Source organism: Pempheris klunzingeri, chromosome 9 (genome assembly GCF_042242105.1).
Source record: "Pempheris klunzingeri isolate RE-2024b chromosome 9, fPemKlu1.hap1, whole genome shotgun sequence".
NCBI lineage: Eukaryota > Metazoa > Chordata > Actinopteri > Acropomatiformes > Pempheridae > Pempheris > Pempheris klunzingeri.
This window is the reverse complement of record NC_092020.1, coordinates 1,813,006-1,832,665: the sequence shown is the minus strand read 5'-3', so window position 1 is coordinate 1,832,665 and position 19,660 is coordinate 1,813,006. Positions and strand designations below refer to the sequence as shown.

At 42.6% G+C, this 19,660-nt stretch overlaps 2 protein-coding genes across 2 annotated transcripts; both read right to left on the bottom strand.

Annotated features, from left to right (window-relative positions):
• Nucleotides 1-22: 22 nt before the first annotated feature.
• znf185 (zinc finger protein 185 with LIM domain) lies at nucleotides 23-13,035 on the bottom strand. The gene is made up of 35 exons (XM_070837313.1): nucleotides 12,970-13,035; nucleotides 11,976-12,045; nucleotides 11,458-11,581; nucleotides 11,258-11,362; nucleotides 11,142-11,165; nucleotides 10,951-11,007; nucleotides 10,790-10,837; nucleotides 10,619-10,690; nucleotides 10,446-10,526; nucleotides 10,253-10,312; nucleotides 9,801-9,938; nucleotides 9,440-9,702; nucleotides 9,048-9,357; nucleotides 8,523-8,588; nucleotides 8,322-8,393; nucleotides 7,986-8,060; nucleotides 7,686-7,760; nucleotides 7,425-7,505; nucleotides 7,023-7,082; nucleotides 6,824-6,877; nucleotides 6,543-6,602; nucleotides 5,970-6,020; nucleotides 5,818-5,862; nucleotides 5,553-5,600; nucleotides 5,169-5,234; nucleotides 4,916-4,981; nucleotides 4,727-4,789; nucleotides 4,333-4,428; nucleotides 4,021-4,065; nucleotides 3,651-3,686; nucleotides 2,811-2,882; nucleotides 2,633-2,707; nucleotides 2,493-2,558; nucleotides 1,245-1,350; nucleotides 23-515 (listed from the first exon to the last, which is right to left on the bottom strand). Exons 2-35 carry the CDS (start codon nucleotides 11,983-11,985, stop codon nucleotides 414-416), a joined length of 2,772 nt encoding a protein of 923 aa, XP_070693414.1. The 5' UTR covers nucleotides 11,986-12,045; nucleotides 12,970-13,035; the 3' UTR covers nucleotides 23-413.
• A 2,121-nt stretch (nucleotides 13,036-15,156) lies between these two features.
• Nucleotides 15,157-18,688, bottom strand: nsdhl (NAD(P) dependent 3-beta-hydroxysteroid dehydrogenase NSDHL). The gene is made up of 8 exons (XM_070837205.1): nucleotides 18,673-18,688; nucleotides 18,480-18,582; nucleotides 18,212-18,373; nucleotides 17,819-17,965; nucleotides 17,577-17,705; nucleotides 17,033-17,175; nucleotides 16,288-16,390; nucleotides 15,157-16,100 (listed from the first exon to the last, which is right to left on the bottom strand). Exons 2-8 carry the CDS (start codon nucleotides 18,498-18,500, stop codon nucleotides 15,768-15,770), a joined length of 1,038 nt encoding a protein of 345 aa, XP_070693306.1. The 5' UTR covers nucleotides 18,501-18,582; nucleotides 18,673-18,688; the 3' UTR covers nucleotides 15,157-15,767.
• Between the last annotated feature and the right edge of the window lie 972 nt (nucleotides 18,689-19,660).

Below are 19,660 nucleotides of genomic sequence, written 5' to 3'. Positions count from 1 at the left end.
AACATTTTTGTAAGTTTTAGTCATTTTCTTGTATAACTGTTGTTGCTAAATTATATTATTGTAGCCCACTTACCAGTATTAGTCTGTTCACAGTTATATGCAGCATGTTGTACAGACATATCCTTCATAGTTTACTGAGGCAGATACAGCTTTTGTCACCAGGAGAAAAGAAAAACAACACAGGCTTGTATAACATGTTTGAGAAATTAGAAATTTAACCTAATGTAAGAATCAACATTAAGTAATCATATTGTTCACTGTAATGGTCTCTTTGATCACCCTAAACCAAATCATTCCAAAACTTCAAACCGAACACGGTCCAAAACTCTGTGAAAGACCAGTTCTCACTTTATATGCAAATGAACATGAAGGGAAGGGGACGAGGATAAGAGGCTGCTGAAGAGCTTCGATAATCAGTCAAAGGCTTTGGAGTAGCAGCTCTCGCAGTGGACTTTCCCTCCATGTAGGAACATACTGTAGAGAAGGTCTCCCATTGGCTTACTACACACACCACACTGAAATTAGAAAGTGCAATTATGAGAACAGAGGGGTTTTTATCTTCGAAAGTCTGTCATACTAATTTATTGCCTCATAATACAAAGACACAATGGATTGGTTAAGCCTCATGGACAGGCAATATGCAATAGATAAATATAATTTGCATTTGAGACATAAAAACCACTAATAAGGAGCACGTTTATTATGAATATTAAAGGAATAGTTTGACATTTTGGAAAAATGTGCCAATTAGCTCTTCTGTCAAGTGTTACTGTAGATGAGAAGATACCTTTCTCGTGTCCGGGAGTCAAATATGAACAGCCAGCAGCTTGTTAGCTTAGCTTAAAGACAGGAAATGGAGAGACAGCTACTGGCTCTGCAAAGTAACTCTGTCCAACGTCAGAAAAATCATCTCCGAAGCTCACTTATTAACACGTTATCTCGTCTGTTTAATCTGTACAAGAGGCCCATTTCCAGTCTTACTGCTGAGCTCAGCTTTAACAGTCTGATGGCTGTAACATCATATTTACCATACTGACGTGAGAATGGTATCAATCTTCTCATCTAACTCAGCAAAAAGAAGTGAATAAACATTTACCAAAATGTCAAGCCCACTTTAAGGGGGACAAAAGCTCCTTTTCTCCAGGTCAGTCCCCAAGGACATGAATAAATCCAACATTTTATAGTCCAATAAATACCAAATAGTATCTTCAGCAGAACTGTATCTGAGCACACAGACGAATTACCTTGAAGCAGGCAGGGTGGCAGTTGATATTGAGGTGCTCGATGGAGATCTTGGCATCGTTGCCCACCAGCTCTCCGCAGTATGTACAGGTGGATGACAGGGAGCCACTGTGGAGGCACAGTGACATTTAGACAAGTTAGTCCGGCCACTGACTCAAGCAGCTCTCATGCACCAGCAGCTGTGTCTGGTAAAACAACCCGTGACCCTTTCTGTCCTGTTTGAGGGAACTTAATAAGTGTAAATAATCCTTTGATGTCCCCACTGCCTCCTAATGAGCAGGCTTGGTGGAATTTCTGCCCTACTGCTTACACATAGCTAGTGTCATCAGTACTGAAGATAACAAGGCAGGGGGAGACGAGGCTCGGGCTTATAGCTGGTTTAGGGAATTGTGTTCTTACCAGGAGTAAGGGAAGGGGCTGCGAGATCTACTGACAGATTTCTTGAACAGGTCAAATTCATATGTGCTAGCTGCTGCAGTTGAAACGTCTGGAATAGCTGAACTACTGAGAGAAGTTAAAGTTGTACAATACAAATACTGAAAGCAGTTGTAATTGGAGTTAATATGTAAGTGCCAGAAGAAATGTGAGTTTTAGTTCAAGTGTAAATGCACACTGAATGAAGTTAAATAGTCAATATGCGGCCTGCTGAAGGGCTGGAAGACATCACATGTTCAATAGATGTCCTTATGATATCATAAGGGGAGCCAAATCTAATCGGAGCGCTTTCACGCACATTTAGTGAAAGATGGAGCAGGAGATAAAGAGAGAGGACTGTCTTCTCTGATAGTTCGATGATTTCTAGACACAGCGGCGACACACATTTATGTCGAAGAGCATATGTGGGACCTTTTAAAGTAACATGCTGAAAGGAGTTGAAATGCCACGCAAGTGCAAGCGATGTATTGAGATGGAAGTGTCAGCTGAAGTAAAAGTCCTCAAAGAAATTAAAAACCTAAAGATATCATTTGCTAAGGTAAGATAAGCTGAAGTAAATTGTGTACGAAAAAGAGGAGGCTTTTTTTTTGCTGATCTGAAAGGGTTTGAAGTGTCAAAGAGTAAGTAAGCATTGAAAGGAGCTGAAATGTCAGTAGAAGAGAAACAAATGCAGTTGAAGTGTCAGCTGACGTGTAACTGGGGGAAAGCAGTTGAACTGTCGCTTAAAGAGCAAGAGATGAAAGCTGAAGTGTCAGGGGAGAAAAGGCTCCGGTTTAAAGCTTGTTTGGTACAGGTTTGGGGAATTGTGTCATTACCTGGAGTAAGTGGAAGGGCTGCTGTAGGAGTAACTGGCAGAGCTTGATGTCAAATAATCAGACGTGCTATGGGAGAAAAGAGCAGTTAGTGCTTTTATTAATATTGTTATTTGATTGTATAAATCTTGTTTTGGTCCTACCCGTCCACTGAGTCTGCCACATTATGCAAGGACAGCTCTGTTGCGTTGACATACTCCTTCACATACACAATCCCCCTTGAGCAGAGGCAGATGAAGTAACGAGTGAGTTGATGGGCATAGTTAAAATAGATCATATCTGTCACTTTCATTTAAACGTGCAGTTTGTAAAATCGCTCACTTTTTGGTCTCAGGTTCAGGTGTTCGGACTCGCTGGTCTTCTTCTATGGCGGTGCTGGAACAGGTTTCATGACTGGAGACAGAGTGCAGCAGCGTCAGTCTCATCTTTCACTTGCTGGTGACAGCAGTGTGATGGGTTATACAGAAGGACTCTACATCTGTCAAATGTAACTCAAGAGATAATCATTTTCTGCCATGGCTTGTTAATGGCATGCTGTTTAACGGGCTGTGATTTGATAAAAGGACATCTCTAATACACATCATTAATCTGACATCTGGAGGCTGATAATTACAGGGAAGGAAATGAGGGCAAATTGAAAGACAATGGGAGTGCAGATCTTGTCATTTAACTTCGGTAATAGAGTTGAGTCAGGAGTCTGTCTAACCAGGCAACGTGGAGGAGTTGCAGGTAACTTTAGACCCAAACTGCAGTATTAGGAGGAGACAGCTGTAGTCCCACAGGGTTTGGCCTAAATCTCTCAAAGATGGCTGTGTTACAAACACAGACACAAAAGCAGATCTGGTGGATGAAAGTGTGAAACAAGCCCAGACGAGCTAAATAGTAGATGGTTTGCGTCTGATTTTAAATACATTTCATCAAGGTAAATGTTTATTCCACTCCACATAAAATAACAGGGAAATTGAATTTCCATGCAGCACTACATCCTGGCTTACAATATTTACAGTAATAAAAGAAAAAAAAAAAAAAAAAAAAAGCTCTGTTTAAAGGAGAGTGTCTCCGCAAAATCAGAAAATCAGCGGACCAAATAGTAGAAAATAACACTCTGGAGAAAGTATTCTTGCATTATGCTGTCTGACGTTAACAAGATCATAAACTTACCGATCCATAGCAGGCTCTGGCTCACTGTGTATCTCCCTGGAAAGTAAAGAAAAGCTGTATTAGACTTTTACTGTAGGCTGTAGCAGTCAATAACCTGGATGCTATCCAGTGAACAAGAATTCTGTGGTTTTTATAAGAGTATGTAGCTGATCGTTCTGACTCGCAGCTCCAGAGGGGTCGCGGGTTTATTGACCAGGTGTGGTCTGTTTTCTTTTGTACTGCGGCATTGCCTCATTCTGAGCACCTCCTCCCGTGCATTGTTCTTGTAAACATCACCTACATGCCTCTCACGCTCTCACTTCCTTCTAATCTCCCTCGGTTTTTCATCCTAAGATGTCAGTTTTAAGAACTTTAAAAAGGTTTTCCCAACCTGACAGTGGTGACGTTCTGTGTCTGTGTCTGCGTATCCTCGGGGCTACAAAACAGAGGACATTCCTGCATTATAATAAGTCTGGCAGTACAGGTGAAGAAGTGACAGTATTAAAGTAAAAATAACAAGTTGAGAAGAAGTTGATTATTCTCAGACTAAGCCGTGAGGAAGTTTCAGCTTGTATTGAGCTTGCTTTCAATTAAATGGTTGACAGCCACTGAATTTTAAGGTGCTATAATCACATCCTGCTAAAATTGTGAAAAATAAAGTGGTTTAATATGCATTTAATGAGCCCAGCCACAGTGGAGATACCTTTCCTCCTCCTCCTCCTCCTCCTCCTCTCCTGTAGTGATAGTATAGACAGTGGGTGATGTCCACCTGTCCCATGGGGAGTCATTCTCTGTGGATCTTGAGCACAAACAGAGACATGACATTGTAGCATGGAAGCATGATAAATTCTGTCACACACACACACACACACAACAAAAAAAAGGCTGGAAGGCGATCTGTTTACCGCAGTTGTGAGGAAAAGTTGTAACAAATATAAATCTGACCTATTTTCTTCAGGACCAGTGCACAATGTTTTCTGGCTCAATGAGTAGATGCTGCAAAAGCCTAGTTACTTCCCCATGGTGAAAGGGAAGGAGGTTACGGGAATAATAGGACCAGATATGCACACGGGGCTTTTAATAAAAAGATGACTTACTTTCTCTCAAACATGACCAGCGTCTTTTGATCTTCAGCTGCGTCTTCTGGTTCAGCTTCCTGGCTAAGAGGGGACATACATTGAAAGGCTTTTAGCGCGTAATAGACATGGATGGGCGCATGTAAATGAATGAAACATAGTGGGCTGCATTGTGTGGAAGTGTAGGAGTAAGTCAAAGGGTGTCATCACCTTTCTTCTGTGTCAGCCTGCTGAGGTGTGCTGATTTCCCATGTGCGTGCCCATGACCGCTGAGTGCTGAGCCAAAGTGGAGAGAGAGAGAGAGAGAGAGATGATGTAGGAGTTATGACAGATCAAGCATATCAGACAACGGTGACGTGTGCAGTTTGAGAGATTCATTCCTGCAGGTCCACAGTCTGCCTTTCCCCTCCGTCTCCCACTCATACATCCAGAACACAATTATGCACTAGGCTCAGTTTAATACCTTGTGGTGTCCGTGGTGATGGGGATGACGTCGTCTACAAGGGATTCCAACGCATTACTGCTCATGCTGTCAAACACATGAACACAAAAAAGACATTTAAAAAAACACATTAGAAGCGAAGAGGCCGGGTGGTTTCAAGCACCGACTGTGAACCACAATGTCTCCTGTCATTTATCAAGTAAAAATACCAAAACATCTCTTTGTCCCAGCCTCTCACATGTAAGAATTTTCTGCTTTTCTCCATTTTATATCAAGGTAATTTGAATATATTTCAGGTCTGGACTGTTGGTCAGACTCAACAGGCAATTTGCACAAACACAAAATGAAAATAATTATTAGGTGTAGCACTACTCGCAGAGAGGGTGTGGGATGAGCGCAGCTTACTTGGTTTCTGGACTTGGATCTTTGTTCTCCATGGAAGTTGGTGGCGCACTGAAGAAATAAAAGAACATGAAATGAATCCAACATTAGTGTATCAATAACAGCTGCAGTGCTCAACGCGTTAGCTTTGATAGCTGCTGATTACGAGTGATAATTATTAGAATAAGTTGTAGAAACTATGATATTATGTAGTAACATGATAATATCTGTGCTACGAATAGAGGTTACAGTATAGAAATAGGGGGAATTTGCATTATGATTCTCCTACCTGTTGATGGAAATATCTGAGAGGGGCTGGAGCAGGTCAGAGGAGCTGCGATAGAGAAAAGTGGCTCATAATCAGAAACTGTTGCATTATGCATGCCGAGATTCTATCTGGCTGGCTGGAAAACAGTCACAGCTCCAAACCAATATGATTACCTGTTAGGGGATGTGGTCCCTATCGGATATGGATCAAACGGATCAGCCGAGCTGAAAAACAATTTCACACTGATTTCACTCTCAATTGTCAGCATGGCCCATCTTGTGTCGGAGGAATTCTGATCACATTGACTCATAATGGAAAGATTTAATGCAGTTTGAATGGTAAACAGAAACACAGAGGAACTCAGGGCTAAATTCAATCAAAATCAAAATCTGGATGTCTTTGACAAATGGAAAGTATTCTGCTGCCGGAAGGCAAAATCGGGCTATTTACAGGTTTCCTTGACCAAAAAGGAGCCCCTATTCCAGGCTTGACCAATTACTTCAAACTAAACACATTGTTAATATTATCAGACCAGTTTTCAAATATTTTACCAACAAGAAAATCCTTCCTAAACGATACATTTCAACCACATTAAACTTAATTTAACACTACTGAATTCGACTTTTTAAGAAGAAAAGATTTTTTTTCACTCAGCATCAGTGGAGTTTTAAGCACATTTACATACATATTGCACACAGACATCTTAAAGTGCCAGCCAGTGTGTGATGTGGCAGTAAATAAACTACCTTGATTTGGTGGCCGTGGTTGTCACATGTGAGCTCCAGGGATCTGCACTGTCCTCCTCGCTGCGTGGAGGCAGGGAGGGTGGTGCGGATGAGCGGCATGATGGGTAGGGAAAAGAGGGCAAGTTAAGGTTACTGTGGTTCTTCTCATACACTATTTACACTGCCAGTCCATTAGAAAAGCCCAAAACCCACTGAACTATTTAACGAGCATGAAAACCATCTGAATATAGTGCAGAGCAGACATCTTCTGTGTGTGTGTGTGTGTGTGTGTGTTCTCATACCTTTTGTCAGTAATGATCACAGTTTTGGTGGTTATAGTGACTGTCTCTGCGGAGCTGGTGAGCAGAGACACACAGCATAGTTACAGGCAGAGTTAGTATAAATCATTAAAAGGCATATCTGAATAGAATGCATTTCTTAGGAGGAACAGCTCTGCATAGATAGATAATTGTTTAAGAGCAGCCTGTCATCTCCCTGTACCTTTGTGTTTCTTTGGCTGTCTCATCTGCCTGTTTCTCCTCCTCTTGCTGTGTGCTGTGGCTGGCGGAGACAAAACAAAGCCGTAATACTAATCAGTACAGAGCATTCTCTTCTTCTCTATTTCCAGTCGCGCTGCAGATAAGACGTGGCTTTCTGTTTCTGTCGCTTCAGGAATCTACGACTTTGTTTCTATCTAACATGGAGCAGGGGTTAAAATAGAATGCTGGAAGTAGAGGAGCCCTGATTTATAGATCAAACTTGAGGCGGAGGGATTTATTAAAAAGTCTCACACCTCAGGGAACTGCAATGCTTGGCCCCTTCATGTGGAGTGATAAGAATTAATGGTACACAAGGAGGGTGGGATGGGGAGCAGAGGGCATCGCAAGGCTGTCTCTTTCTCACCTGTGCGCCTCAGTGCTGATTACAATGACATCATTAGCCAGGAGATCCAGGGTGCCACTGGTCTTTGCTGGGTTTGAATCACTACAGACATCAAACACAAAAGTCATATACAGAGCAGAGCTCCCTTGCAACTGTATATCCAACTCTGGCAAGGGAAGTTAAGGTAATGCCTCCGCCTGCTCCTGACAAGGGAGCTATTGATTTTCTACTGATGAAAGGATAATTCTTTGCATAACTTTGTATTTGGGGCTCTTCCTTTACCTATCTAGTCCGCTAAGCAGATCCTGACTCCATCTTCCTGGGCTGGGGGGAACAGGCTCTGCTGACTCCTCTGGACTGCGGAGGTGGAAGGAGGAGAGGAAGAGGAAGTGGAGAAGGTGATGAACAAAGGGGGATTTAGGATTCAGAGGAGATTTCAGAGCAAGAACAGGCCAGTTGAGGTAAAGGGGGGGGAGAGATCATTGGAAGTCCAACATTGCCACCTTGTGGGTAATATTCAGAGAGTTTCTGATGTGAGGATTGCTCAATTGCACAAAGGGTAAAAATGTATTTTTAACGAACCCATCAGAGAGAGACAGGAGATCGTCTGTTATTAGTACAAAGTTGCTGGTCTCTGGAGCTGGCTCCTGTTCAACACTGCAGACAGCAAGAGAGAAAAAAAATATCAGTGCACCTGCTTTGGTGCGAACACACTCATCTCTGCATTACATTTTTAAGTTCCACATTTAATCAAGTCTAATTTGGGACACCCTCTTGTGTGAGGAAGTTTTAGGCACCTGAAATTGAGATACAGGTTACTTAGTGATTACTTTGAAATGAACACAGTGGCAGTTAGCCATTATTTGTTCTCCTGCCAATCCTGCTGTGACATGAATGAGGAAGTTGTTGGTTTTATACCCGTCCTCTGTGGTGCAACTGTCCACTGAGTGTCCCTCTTCCTCTGCCAGCGTTGGCTCATCATCCTTAAAGCTGGGGAGGAAATAAACTCAGCAAAATCAGATGGCATGTTGTTGAGGCTGGGGGGGCTTAACATGATCATCTTTTTTTCTCTTTTTCATATTGGTTTCTGCTGCTTTCATCTTTTTCTTTTTCCAGTACCTGATTGAACTTGTGTCCACAGAAATGAGAGTGTCGGATAAGGCGGTGAGCGTGTCAACACTGGAGCTGTGAAAATAGATGGAGAACAAACAGATGACATTCCAGGGCACCTCTCAATCACACATGTGAAAGGAATACGAGCAAACACGCTGCAGACAAACACAAAGAAAACCACCTGAGAGCACATTTAAAGCTTTGATATTCATTTATTCTACTATAAAAATATTTGGACTGACATAATGTCAATGTTTGAGGCTCACTATTACAGTTTCATACAGTATACTAATGTTAACACTATGCCGTGGTGGAAGTATTCACATCCTTCATTTGAGTAGAAAAAGCAACACATGTAGATATTGTGGAAATACTCCATTCCAGGTCAAAGCTCTGCATTCAAAACTTTACTGAAGAAAAATGAAATGTAGTGGAGAATATGTAATAAGAAGAGCATGTTGTAGTCATACTCAAGGAAAGTACTGTGCCATAATACGTGGCAGCACTGGTTTTGGTAAGAGGAAATCTTACCTTGGCTTTGGAGATGGTTCTGGTTCAGCTTCAGGTTCAGGTTCAGCTTCAGGTTCAGCTTCAGGTTCAGGTTCAGCTTCAGGTTCAGGTATTTTATCTGGCTCTGGTTCTGGTTCAGGTTTAAGTTCGGGTTCAGGTCCAGGTATTTGTTCTGGCTCTGGTTCAGATTTAGGTTCTTGTTCAGGTATTTCTTTCGGTTCTGGTTCTGGTTCTGGCTTTGACTCTGGTTCAAGTTCTTGTTCTTGTTCTTGTTCAGGTTCAGGTTCAGGTTCAGGTTCAGTCTTCACTGTGATCTCTATAACAGCAGACACTGGGGCAGGTGACATTGGGACAGGTGACGCTGGGGCGGGAGAGACTGGTGTGGGGGACAGTGGAGCAGGTGATTCTAGGACAGTTGAGGGCAGGACAGGTGATGCTGGGGTTGGTGATGCTGGGGTTGGTGATGCTGGGGTTGGGGATGCTGGGGTTGGGGATGCTGGGGTCGGTGATGCTGGGGTCGGTGATGCTGGGGTTGGTGATGCTGGGGTTGGTGATGCTGGGGTCGGTGATGCTGGGGTTGGTGATGCTGGGGTCAGCGATGCTGGGGTTGGTGATGCTGGGGTTGGTGATGCTGGGGTTGGTGATGCTGGGGTCGGTGATGCTGGGGTTGGTGATGCTGGGGCGAGTTCAACCAGAGCTGTGTTAGCTTGCCCAGAAACGTCTGGAACACACACGAGGATGAGTTCAGGGAGAGGAGTGGCCACCTTGGTGCACCCTGGCTTCATGCCTTCAAATGGGTCTTTTTCAGCATCAGACACTGAAGGGGGCTCTTCTTTCACAGGCTCCTCCACCTTTGGTGCCACCGGCTCATTAACAGCGACATCAACAGCTGTTTTAACACTGGTGTTCACCCTGTAAATCACATCGATAATTCACAAAGAAGAAGGAATAGGAGTCACTGGAAATAGAAAACGTGGCACAGGACTTACAGTTTCCGTGGTTTGGGATCCGGCGCGGCGCCAACAGATGTGATGGGGGGGACAGGGGAAGGGAGCGGAGTGCTGGTAGGTTCTGGAGTATCAGCACTCTCATCTTCATCAGTAATGTCCACCCTGCATATTTGTAGCCAAGCCATGTGAGTTGGGTGTGCACACACATAAAAACAGACACAGTAATGTTTGACTTTTTTTGGCTTCAGGGTTCAATATACTGGAAGAAAAACGTACCTTTTGGCCACAAACGATTGACCGCTGTTGACCAATGAGGTGTCAGATGGTTCTTGATTCCTGAGGGTTTTCAACACATAGCTTTTATAAAGTCCTCCAAAAATGCTCACCATAAGTTGGAGAGAAATACATTTCTAAAATATGTTCCTCTCTTATTTTACTGTCTTATTATCTTTTTTTAAGACATACATACTCATATTTCTTAGCAGCAGAAAGCACATAAGACCGTTGCCTGACTGCAGATTTCTTCAGAACATTGCTGGCTGCCTCGGTCCTGCGAAATGAATCATTATCATGTTAATGTAATCTCTTTTCTGGGCATGCGAGGTGGGCTGGATGGTGTTCCTTGTGTGAGGAGAGTCTTACCGTTTCTCCTGCTCCTCCAGGCTAAGCTGGTCCTCCTGGTTCTCTGAAGGGGACCTCAAAGTGTAGGGGGCTCTAAGGAACATAAACGCAGACACACACCACATTAAAATTCATTCTCACTTAGCTGCCGACAATTAACATTAACTTTGAATCTGATTTGTGTGCGCTCACATTTTCTTGTAGCTCTCTGAAGCTTTTTTGGTGAATTGTGTTGTTCTGCTGTTTAGAAGAAAAATAAATAAATAACAGACAACGTTAATGTGGGAACCAGAGAAATTCATTAAAGTGCATCTTAAGTGCCACAATTAACTCTGAGTAGAAGAAGCTCTCACCTAAAGCCGTTAGATGTTGAGGATGAAGCAGGCTTATCTAGTTTAGTGAAAATGCCTCTGGAAAAAAAAGGCAAAAAGCAAAAGCACGAGCCTGTTATGCCTTGATAACCTATAGTTAAATTACAGAATGCCTCATGTTGTGCCAAGTTTCAGTGCTCAGATATCTGCATGTTTGAATATACAAGTCTTACCTGATCAGGAATCCTGATGGTGCTCTAAGTTCAAAACAGAGACTCGTTATCAGAACAATCATGTTTTGTGGGAGGTTTTCAAATACTTGGTAAATAACCCTGTGACCTGTGTTTACCTTTCTGTGTCAGACTTGGCGGGCGGCGGCGTGGCTTTCGTTGGGGATACTGGACTGGTCTCAACAGGGTCTCCGTTCAAACGGCTGGCCTTTAATTCTGCTATCCTGCAGGGATGCACCGGAACTTGTTTTTGTGTATTCAAGTGACTGAGTAATGAGTAACTAACATGCACAGACAGTGATTTAAACATGTGGTTTACCATGGTTTCTCTTCACCATCCACGGTTCTGGCCTCAGTGTCACTGCGATGCTGCAGCCAGCTGCAGTCCCCCTTCAGCTTGGTCCGCACTTTGGTGGTACGGAACACAGCTGCTCGGTCTCCCTCTGTGACGCAAACATGTGCATGTCACAAACCCACACACCATCTGAGATGTTATACACGCTGTAGGCTGCATCATAATGACATCTTAATCGCCGCCGGCTTGATAGCATGATATTGATGTTTGAAGTTTATTCTTATTCTTTTTGGAGCTGTGTGTGACAAAAGCAATTTCCCCCTGGGGATCATTAAAGGAATTCTGATTCTGATTCTGATTCTGATTCTGATATTCAGTCACTTTCAGCTAGATGTACGCCACAAAATAAACCACTTGTATTCTACGTTAAAACAGGGCGGCGACAGACAATCAGAATTCACATCAGCTTGGAGCAGAGACACACCCTCTGATTGAGGAAACATGTCATCGCGCATTCAGACCACATCAGTCAACCTTCTCACCTGTTGCCATGATTGTTCTAGAGGTTCCTCTCTCTTCTTTGTTCTGCCAACTTTCCAGGACACCTGAAAACTATTTTGGAGCCACATCGAGACAAAGATGGCGTTGAAGGAGATTGTGACATTTACAGCAATAAAATTTACCACAGTCAGTTTAAAAATGTCCTTCCCACGCTAGGCTCCCTCCCAAAAGGGAACACGTGCTCCCTCTAAAGCATTCCTCAGTGTCAGCCTTTAGACATGTAGATGATCCTGTCCTACCACTTTCCAAAAAATAATACTGCTGTTGCCTAAATATGAACGGGGACACACACACATAAACACACACACATATATATGAGCCTTTATGTTTGGATACAAAATATACTGGCACAGAAGGATTTATGTGATTGGGCAAATATTGCTTCCTTTCACACAAATCCAAATTAGTTGCCTTCTCAGTTATTTACAGCCAAAAACTAACTGCTCAGCGGCTAACCCACTTCCTCAGGGAGCTGAAGAAGAAAGAGAAAATACTAATGAAACACTGATGAACATTCCCTTATCTGAAAGTAGGCGCAGACTACGGCTTATGCAAAATTGTGGAGAGCTGGAAATTCAGAATGCAAATAGAACTTTTAAAACTCCTGGGGCTGTGAATCCACTCCCTCCAAAGCATGATATCTCTTGAGGATATTGTCTTCGATATCAGTGACAGAACAAATACACTGAGGGATCAGAAAGCATATTTATCCTGGGTTTAACGCATCAGCCCTCACGAGAGAAATGATTGATGAAGAGCATTTAAGGCGAGCAAGGAGCAGGACAGACAACTCCACAGACACACGAGAGGGCAAACACTGACGATCACCACTTAGCTTTTAATGAGGCATGATTGATTACTTTTACCTTTTCTGTTATGACAACTGCTGATTACTGAAGCTCTAAAAGCTGAATCTATCCAGATAATTTGACAAATCATGTTGTAAACACCACACCTGCCAGCTAGAGCACCCACCTGCTTTCACTTTGTATCCAGCAGAGCAAAGTCCACCCAGATCCGTCTGGTCTGCGATACCGTGCTCCTCTGAGTGTGGCTGGTGCAAGCAGAGGGAGGTGTTTCTCCGCCTGACAGGTGTCTCGGCCCCCTGTGAGAGAGAACAGGTACGGGCGTGATCACTAACAAGCCCAGCCAGTCAAGGAAGGTAGATGTGGGGTGGGGCAGTTTGTCTGTCCATGTGTGTGCGTGATGAAGGTTGCTAAGAACTCATTTTTGTTTACTACATGTGTGCTGCTTTGTTTGCAAGAGTCGGCAAGCACATACCTGTCGCACAGGTGGCTGACGACCAACTCTGAGAGGGAGCGAGGCAAATGGAAGAGCGCGGCAGCAGCAAGGCGCACAGCATGGCACACATAAATGAAGTGACTCGCAGCAACATTTCCTGTGGGAACGCTGCTCTCATGCTCACTGGGTAGGAAAAGCCTGGAAGCACACACATCATTAAAATGAGATCAAGAACAACACACACAACAGAACTAAGATTACAGAAACAGTGGTAGAAAAACTGCAGGGCAAGGCAAATGTTAACTCTTTTTTATTAATGTATTCATTTTAATAGCTGTTTTATTAAATTCCAATTTTATATTTGGAATAAAAATGTTGTTTTTTTACACAAATGAAAACTGAAACCTCTAACATAATTAATAAAGATCTAATTTGTGGCATATTCAGAGTCTGGTAAAAGTCAATTATGAGTTAGTTTAACCATTTGTAGTAATAAATCTTGCTAGAATGACAGATGAAAGCCTATTATTAACAAAATGTTTGCTCAGTGTGAGTGACTGTGTTTCTGTTTGCACAAGTGAAAGACATGGAAAAAGATAACTCTAGGCTTCTGCAATTATCCAACAGTTTCTTCAACAAATTGCAACAAAAAGCACTTTCTGAGTGACCAGCCACAGTATGCACTCTATAAAAAACAGAAAATAAAACACAACATGGAGAACAGCCGACCACAGTTTCTGCCCAGAAGGCTGAGCATACACTCACAAAAGCTTTTCAAATCAGAAAAGGGTGTGAGTGGATTTCACAACAGGTCAGAGAGAGAGAGAGAGGGTGGAAGAGGAAATTAGCAAGTGTGAGAGCCCAGGTTTCACTCTGGTGAGTACACTGGTAAGTGTAAACGCTCAAGTCTATTATCTACCTGGATCCCTCTACCTCTCTCCCTGAACACAAAACCAGTCAGACGGCCTTGCCTGCTGGTGGTGACTGTAGCAGTGATTCATTAGGGTGCTGCTGGCGCAGAATTAAAACGAGAATGCAAAGTATCTGAACTTAACCCCCATCTTCTTGTCACCACACCAAGACATGGCATGACAAAAATGCGTCACCTAGAGAGACAAACCTCTGTGGCAGCTAATTAATACATCTAACATGGGTACTGTGAATATGAGGCACCGCCGGGTCTGAAAGTCTTACTTTCCAACTTTTTTATCCTTAAAATGTCAGAATGACAGAAATAGAGAGATTGTAGCTTACAACGCCAATCCCCTTATTGTATTTGATGACACTTCCTGAATAGTATTCTAGCCAAACTCGTAGACACACATGCCATCCTGATGACATAGATGAGATAGTCCAGTGACAGAGGGAGGGAAGAAGGTGTGCATGGAAAAAGTGTGTAGAAATGGATATCGTTATATGGCCAAAAATATATGGATATAAATGTTAGTTCCATACGTGAAATAGACCGTCTCATTCATGACGCCTGTGTTTAAAAATGTCTGTATGTAGAGTGAATCCATTACTGATGGCTGAAATCATTCTTCCTGTCCATACTGGACATGAATAGGTCATTTCCAGCAGAAGAGATAGTCCTTATTCAGTGTAAAATGCATTCTTTACCCTAAAAATGAGACTTCAGCTGTCTGATTTGGTCAGAAGAAGTGGACATCTTCCAAAGTTTTAGCATTTAAGTGCTCAATTCTTATTTTTGTTTCCCCCACCAAACAGCGATTCCCTGCTGAGCTATGATGGTGGGACAGGTACACACAGAAGGAATACTGTACTAAAAACAATATGTATGGATTATGCTTATAAGCTTGTGCCTTTTATTAACTTTGGCTGTTTTTTTAGCATGTAGCCAGCAGGACCGCAGGAACAATTCTGTACAAATGGGTATGTATAGTTTTAGATCAGACTTTTACCCGAGACTTTACCTATAAAATGTCAACCTGCACTAAATTATAGGCAGTAATATGCTGCTCTCTGTTGCAGCCTTCACTCTTCTAGGAAGGCTTTCCACAACCTTCAGGGATTTGCCCCCATTTCAGAACCACAATGCACATCCCTGATCCCTGTCCACATACCTTTGACTATATAATGTAAAGCCAGTCATCATTTCCATGAACGTTGTATCAGGAGAATAATTGTTTAGTGGAATGTATCAAGGCATTTTGACATGAACAGCAGCATCTCAAAGTCTGTGCAGCACACGGGTGAAACACATGAAAAAGAAACAAGGGTATTTGTACATCGTTGCAGTTTTCACAGTCTAACATCAGTATGCTTAAGTTGTCACAAACTCTGTTTTTACCATTTACTAAGTGCTTTAAATCTTTTGTAATATCAGACTGCAGCATGCTGACTGAAAACAGGGCCCTCTGCTGCCACCTGCTGGTGAAAATGCTACACAACTATTGACAAGGCACGCAGGTGGTGCACAGTGTGGGGTTTGGATGAGGATAAACAGTGTATTCCCTTGTTATTCTGTTCGTGAGTGTAATGCTTCAACAGTCTTCATCTCCGTTCTACTATCAAGGCCCTTGTCTGAGATGCGGGTAGCTCTGCACTGTGCGTGCTATCCCCTCCTTCAGACTGACCACTGGTTTGTAGCCCAGGTCCTGCTTGGCGCGGTCACAGCTGTAGTAGTGGTGGGTTCCCGCCAGGGCCACTCTCATTGGTGTAAAGGTGGGTTTAAAGGACACTAGAGGGCGAAGGATCAGGGCAAGCAGCCAGAGGAGCACCGCCAGTCCGTACACAAGGGAGTAGGGGAGGTGGTAGCGGGGAGCAGCATAACCCAGACCCACCAGCACCTCAGACATGAAGTCCCAAAACCTCACTGGCTCGTCATTGGTGATGTGGTATGGCTGAAAGTGAAGCAGAGGACAGAAGATTTAAGATGTATTCATTTGATTTCAGTTTAGCATCCAAAAAAATGAACATTACGCTCCTGGTGAAGGAGGTGTGTAATTAACAACATGATTTCATGAACAGGAGCCTTTAAACCAGCAACAACAGGAGGTCGGCTCAGTGTGGGGTTTTATTCTCACTCACTTTTCCACACAAGGGAGAATCTGGTCTCAGGTGCTCAGCAGCCAGGATGTGGCCATGAACTACATTCTCCACAAAGGTGAAATCCACCAGATTGGTCCCATCACTGAAAAAAAATAAAATAAACAATAACAGAGAATTAAATGAAGACATATACAAATACTCACAACAAGTATTTAATCATTCAGGACACTGGTACAGCATTCTATGAGCTGACCGACCGCCACTTTACAAATTCAGCTTTAAGAAGTGGCAGGGGAGTAGCGGGTAGGACAGAGTGCTTTAAGAAGAGGCAAAGTGGATAATTAGGGTGTAGAGATAATATATTTCAGTGAACTTCTGTAGAACATAAAAACATGCAAATATGACTGATGATTGTAGAATTACAGTCTGCTCGAACGAGCAGCAGCTTCTGAAAACTGGTGCTTTTGTGCTGGTGCCTTCAAGGGTGGTTGATAAATTAGTAGCGTGCACCACTTTGTAACTTCACACGCTATACAGGTTTTATCAAGCTGTGCATTTATATTTAGAAAGCCAAACATTAAGAGTTCTTGTCACCCTCTTTCTCTGCCATTTTCATTTATGAAACCCTCTTATTAATGACACATGGACCTCTATATGTCATATTGTATTGTTAACTGTTTTACATTGATTATTGCTGAAACAAGAGGCGTTTACCTTATTTCTAATCACTAGATTAAACTACTCAGATTGACACCGATGCAATCTTTATATAGCTACAACTTACCCAATGATGAACTTCATCTTGCCCCTGCGAGCCGTGTCCACTAGGATGGGAACCAGCTGTGGGTCCCGAGGACCAAAGATGCCATGAGGCCGGATGGCAACTGTGAGGAAACCCTTCTCTTTGTCACAAGCCGCAAGGACCAGCTTAAAAACAGAAAGAGAGTATAATATATTCAGCTCTGACCATTTTCTCTGTTCTCTCTCACAATAGTGACTGATTGTCAAGGAAATGAGGCAGATAACAAACAACAGAGGAAGCCCAAGATGTTCCCACTGCTGCTGAAGATGATATCATGTTGTTACAGGACGCTGATAAAAAATAAAGCCAATCACACGCATACAATTTTATACAGATCTCATGATGAGGACGGACTATTCAATGAGTGATTCATCAAATGAAAGGAGGATTTGTTAAATTGAGGAAGGAAAGACACAACAAAGCGGAGAAAACACTTCAATTCCACAAATAAATGAACCAAACACTCTCATTTAGAGCCTACACGGGTGAAACCAATGAACTACAACTAAAAATAGCACCCTCCTACCTTTTCTTGCTCAATCTTGGTCTCTGTGTAATAGTCGATGGGCTTCATGGCATATGGTAGATCCTCTCTCCCATTCTTAATGTCTGTTCCTTCAAACACCACACTGGCACTGCTCGTGAGGACCAGTTTCTGGCAAAAATCAAACAGTTAAATCACTTCAGTTGTGTCTTTCATCCTCGGATGGTGAATCGTAGGCATAGAACAACGAGAGAGCTCAGCCTCTCGTGCCCTGGCAACCTCACCTGCACTCCAGCGTCAATGGAGGCCTGAATGACTGTGCGTGTGCCCTGAATGTTGACCCTCTCAAACAGCCCGCGGTCATCGCTGCCAGGGGCCGGGGAGGCACAGTGGAAGACCAGAGACGTATCCTTCATAGCTGGCAGGAGAGCCTGGGGTGACAAAATAAAAAAAATCTGATCTCTAAAGCCTGTGGCACTGGATTTAAATACTTTTCCTTTCAAAGCTGAGTTATCATTGTCCTTTAACATGGCTGAGATCAAGTCCTTTCAAATGTGGAAGCCTGAGATTAAACACTGAAGATGTTTGGCCATGCAAGACAAAGCAAATCATGTCTTTAGTCCCCATATTTGTGATTTGGGTCTGACTGGACTCTGGACTGAGGGGTGCAGCCTCACCTGCTTGTCGCAGAGATCTCCCTGGTGGAAGGTGACACCCGGCAGCTCGTAGCTCTGACGGATGTCAAACACAGAAACAGAGTAGCCTCGATCCAGGAGCTTCTCCACCAGGTGTCTGCCCAGGAAACCTGACCCCCCGATGACAACACACCGTTTACTACTCTGTAGGACACACAGAGAGCCATTATTGATACATTTCAAGCAAAGAAAACACCCACAAAACAGCACAAGCATCATTACAGCAACACCATAATGTGCTTTAACTCACCGATCGAACGCGCGTGGCCATAATGAGAGAGTTGTGACCAACAGGTGAGAGAAACTACCACGACCTGGAGCAGGTACTGTGGTAACAGCGTGTTTCCTTACAGCTACAATAGAGAGAAACGAATTCAATTAGCACGCAGGTCATAAATGTGCCGACTTTTAAGAGTAAAAGTTCGCAACACTGAACTATTTACCTGCAGCCGGCGCGTGAATGAGCTGAGTGAGAAGAGCTCTGTGATTGGTCGAACCAGAGCCGAGCGCAAAGTGACGCTCGAGAACAGCCAATGGCGTACAGGAGACGTCAAAGAACGCCACAATTTACACCAATCAGAGATCACCTGCTTGCTCAAAGTCACGCCCCCTTATATGTGTCAGCCCAGCAGCTCTGACAGAGTGAATTTATTAATTATTCAATAATAATGTTTTCTAACTTTTTTCGCTCTAGTATTTGTTTCTAATGTCATATATATGTCATATACACATATATGTATATATATATATATATATATATATATATATATATATATATATATATATATATATATATATATATATATATACACACACACACATATATACATATATATATATGTGTGTGTGTGTGTATATATATATATATATATATATATATATATATATATATATATATATATATATATATATATATATATATATATATATATATGTATATATAAAGAGAGCCAATGTCCATGTAGCAGTCATAAACCAGTTGATTTCTTACTAACTGGAACTACTGCATGAAGAGGAAATGTGTAATAAATGCAACAACAAAAAAAAGGCATCACAGTGAGAAAAGGATAAGGGCAAGTAAAAGAGGAGGCAATAGAAAAAAAACAACTAGATAGATAGATAGATAGATAGATAGATAGATAGATTAGAATGATCATAATTATCACTATTATGTCATTATTCCCTATTAGGCTTGTTAACATCCTCCAGCCCTGGTCAGAGGTTTGCTGACACTAGAGGGTGTATTGAGGCATTTTCACACAGTGCAATGAGCAAATTCAACGTTTATATTATACAATATGGAATATGATATATTTTGCATATTCGTATGACATAGACTTCCACATTTTCTATGACTTGTTGCATTTTATGTCTGTGGGGGAAATGTTAAGAGGCTTCACTTTAGTCCCTACAGCCCTCAATTCTCTGATC

Excerpts from the sequence above, each read along its gene's own strand:
- znf185 (XM_070837313.1), bottom strand. Across the intron at positions 11,363-11,457 it reads GATGGTGAAGAGAAACCATG|GATAGCAGAATTAAAGGCCA; the intron begins GTAAACCACATG and ends GCATCCCTGCAG. Across the intron at positions 2,708-2,810 it reads CCTGAACCTGAGACCAAAAA|GGGGATTGTGTATGTGAAGG; the intron begins GTGAGCGATTTT and ends CCTCTGCTCAAG.
- nsdhl (XM_070837205.1), bottom strand. The coding sequence starts at position 18,500 with ATGGCCACGCGCGTTCGATCG. Across the intron at positions 18,374-18,479 it reads TGGCCACGCGCGTTCGATCG|AGTAGTAAACGGTGTGTTGT; the intron begins GTGAGTTAAAGC and ends TGTGTCCTACAG. Across the intron at positions 17,966-18,211 it reads GAGATCTCTGCGACAAGCAG|GCTCTCCTGCCAGCTATGAA; the intron begins GTGAGGCTGCAC and ends TTGTCACCCCAG.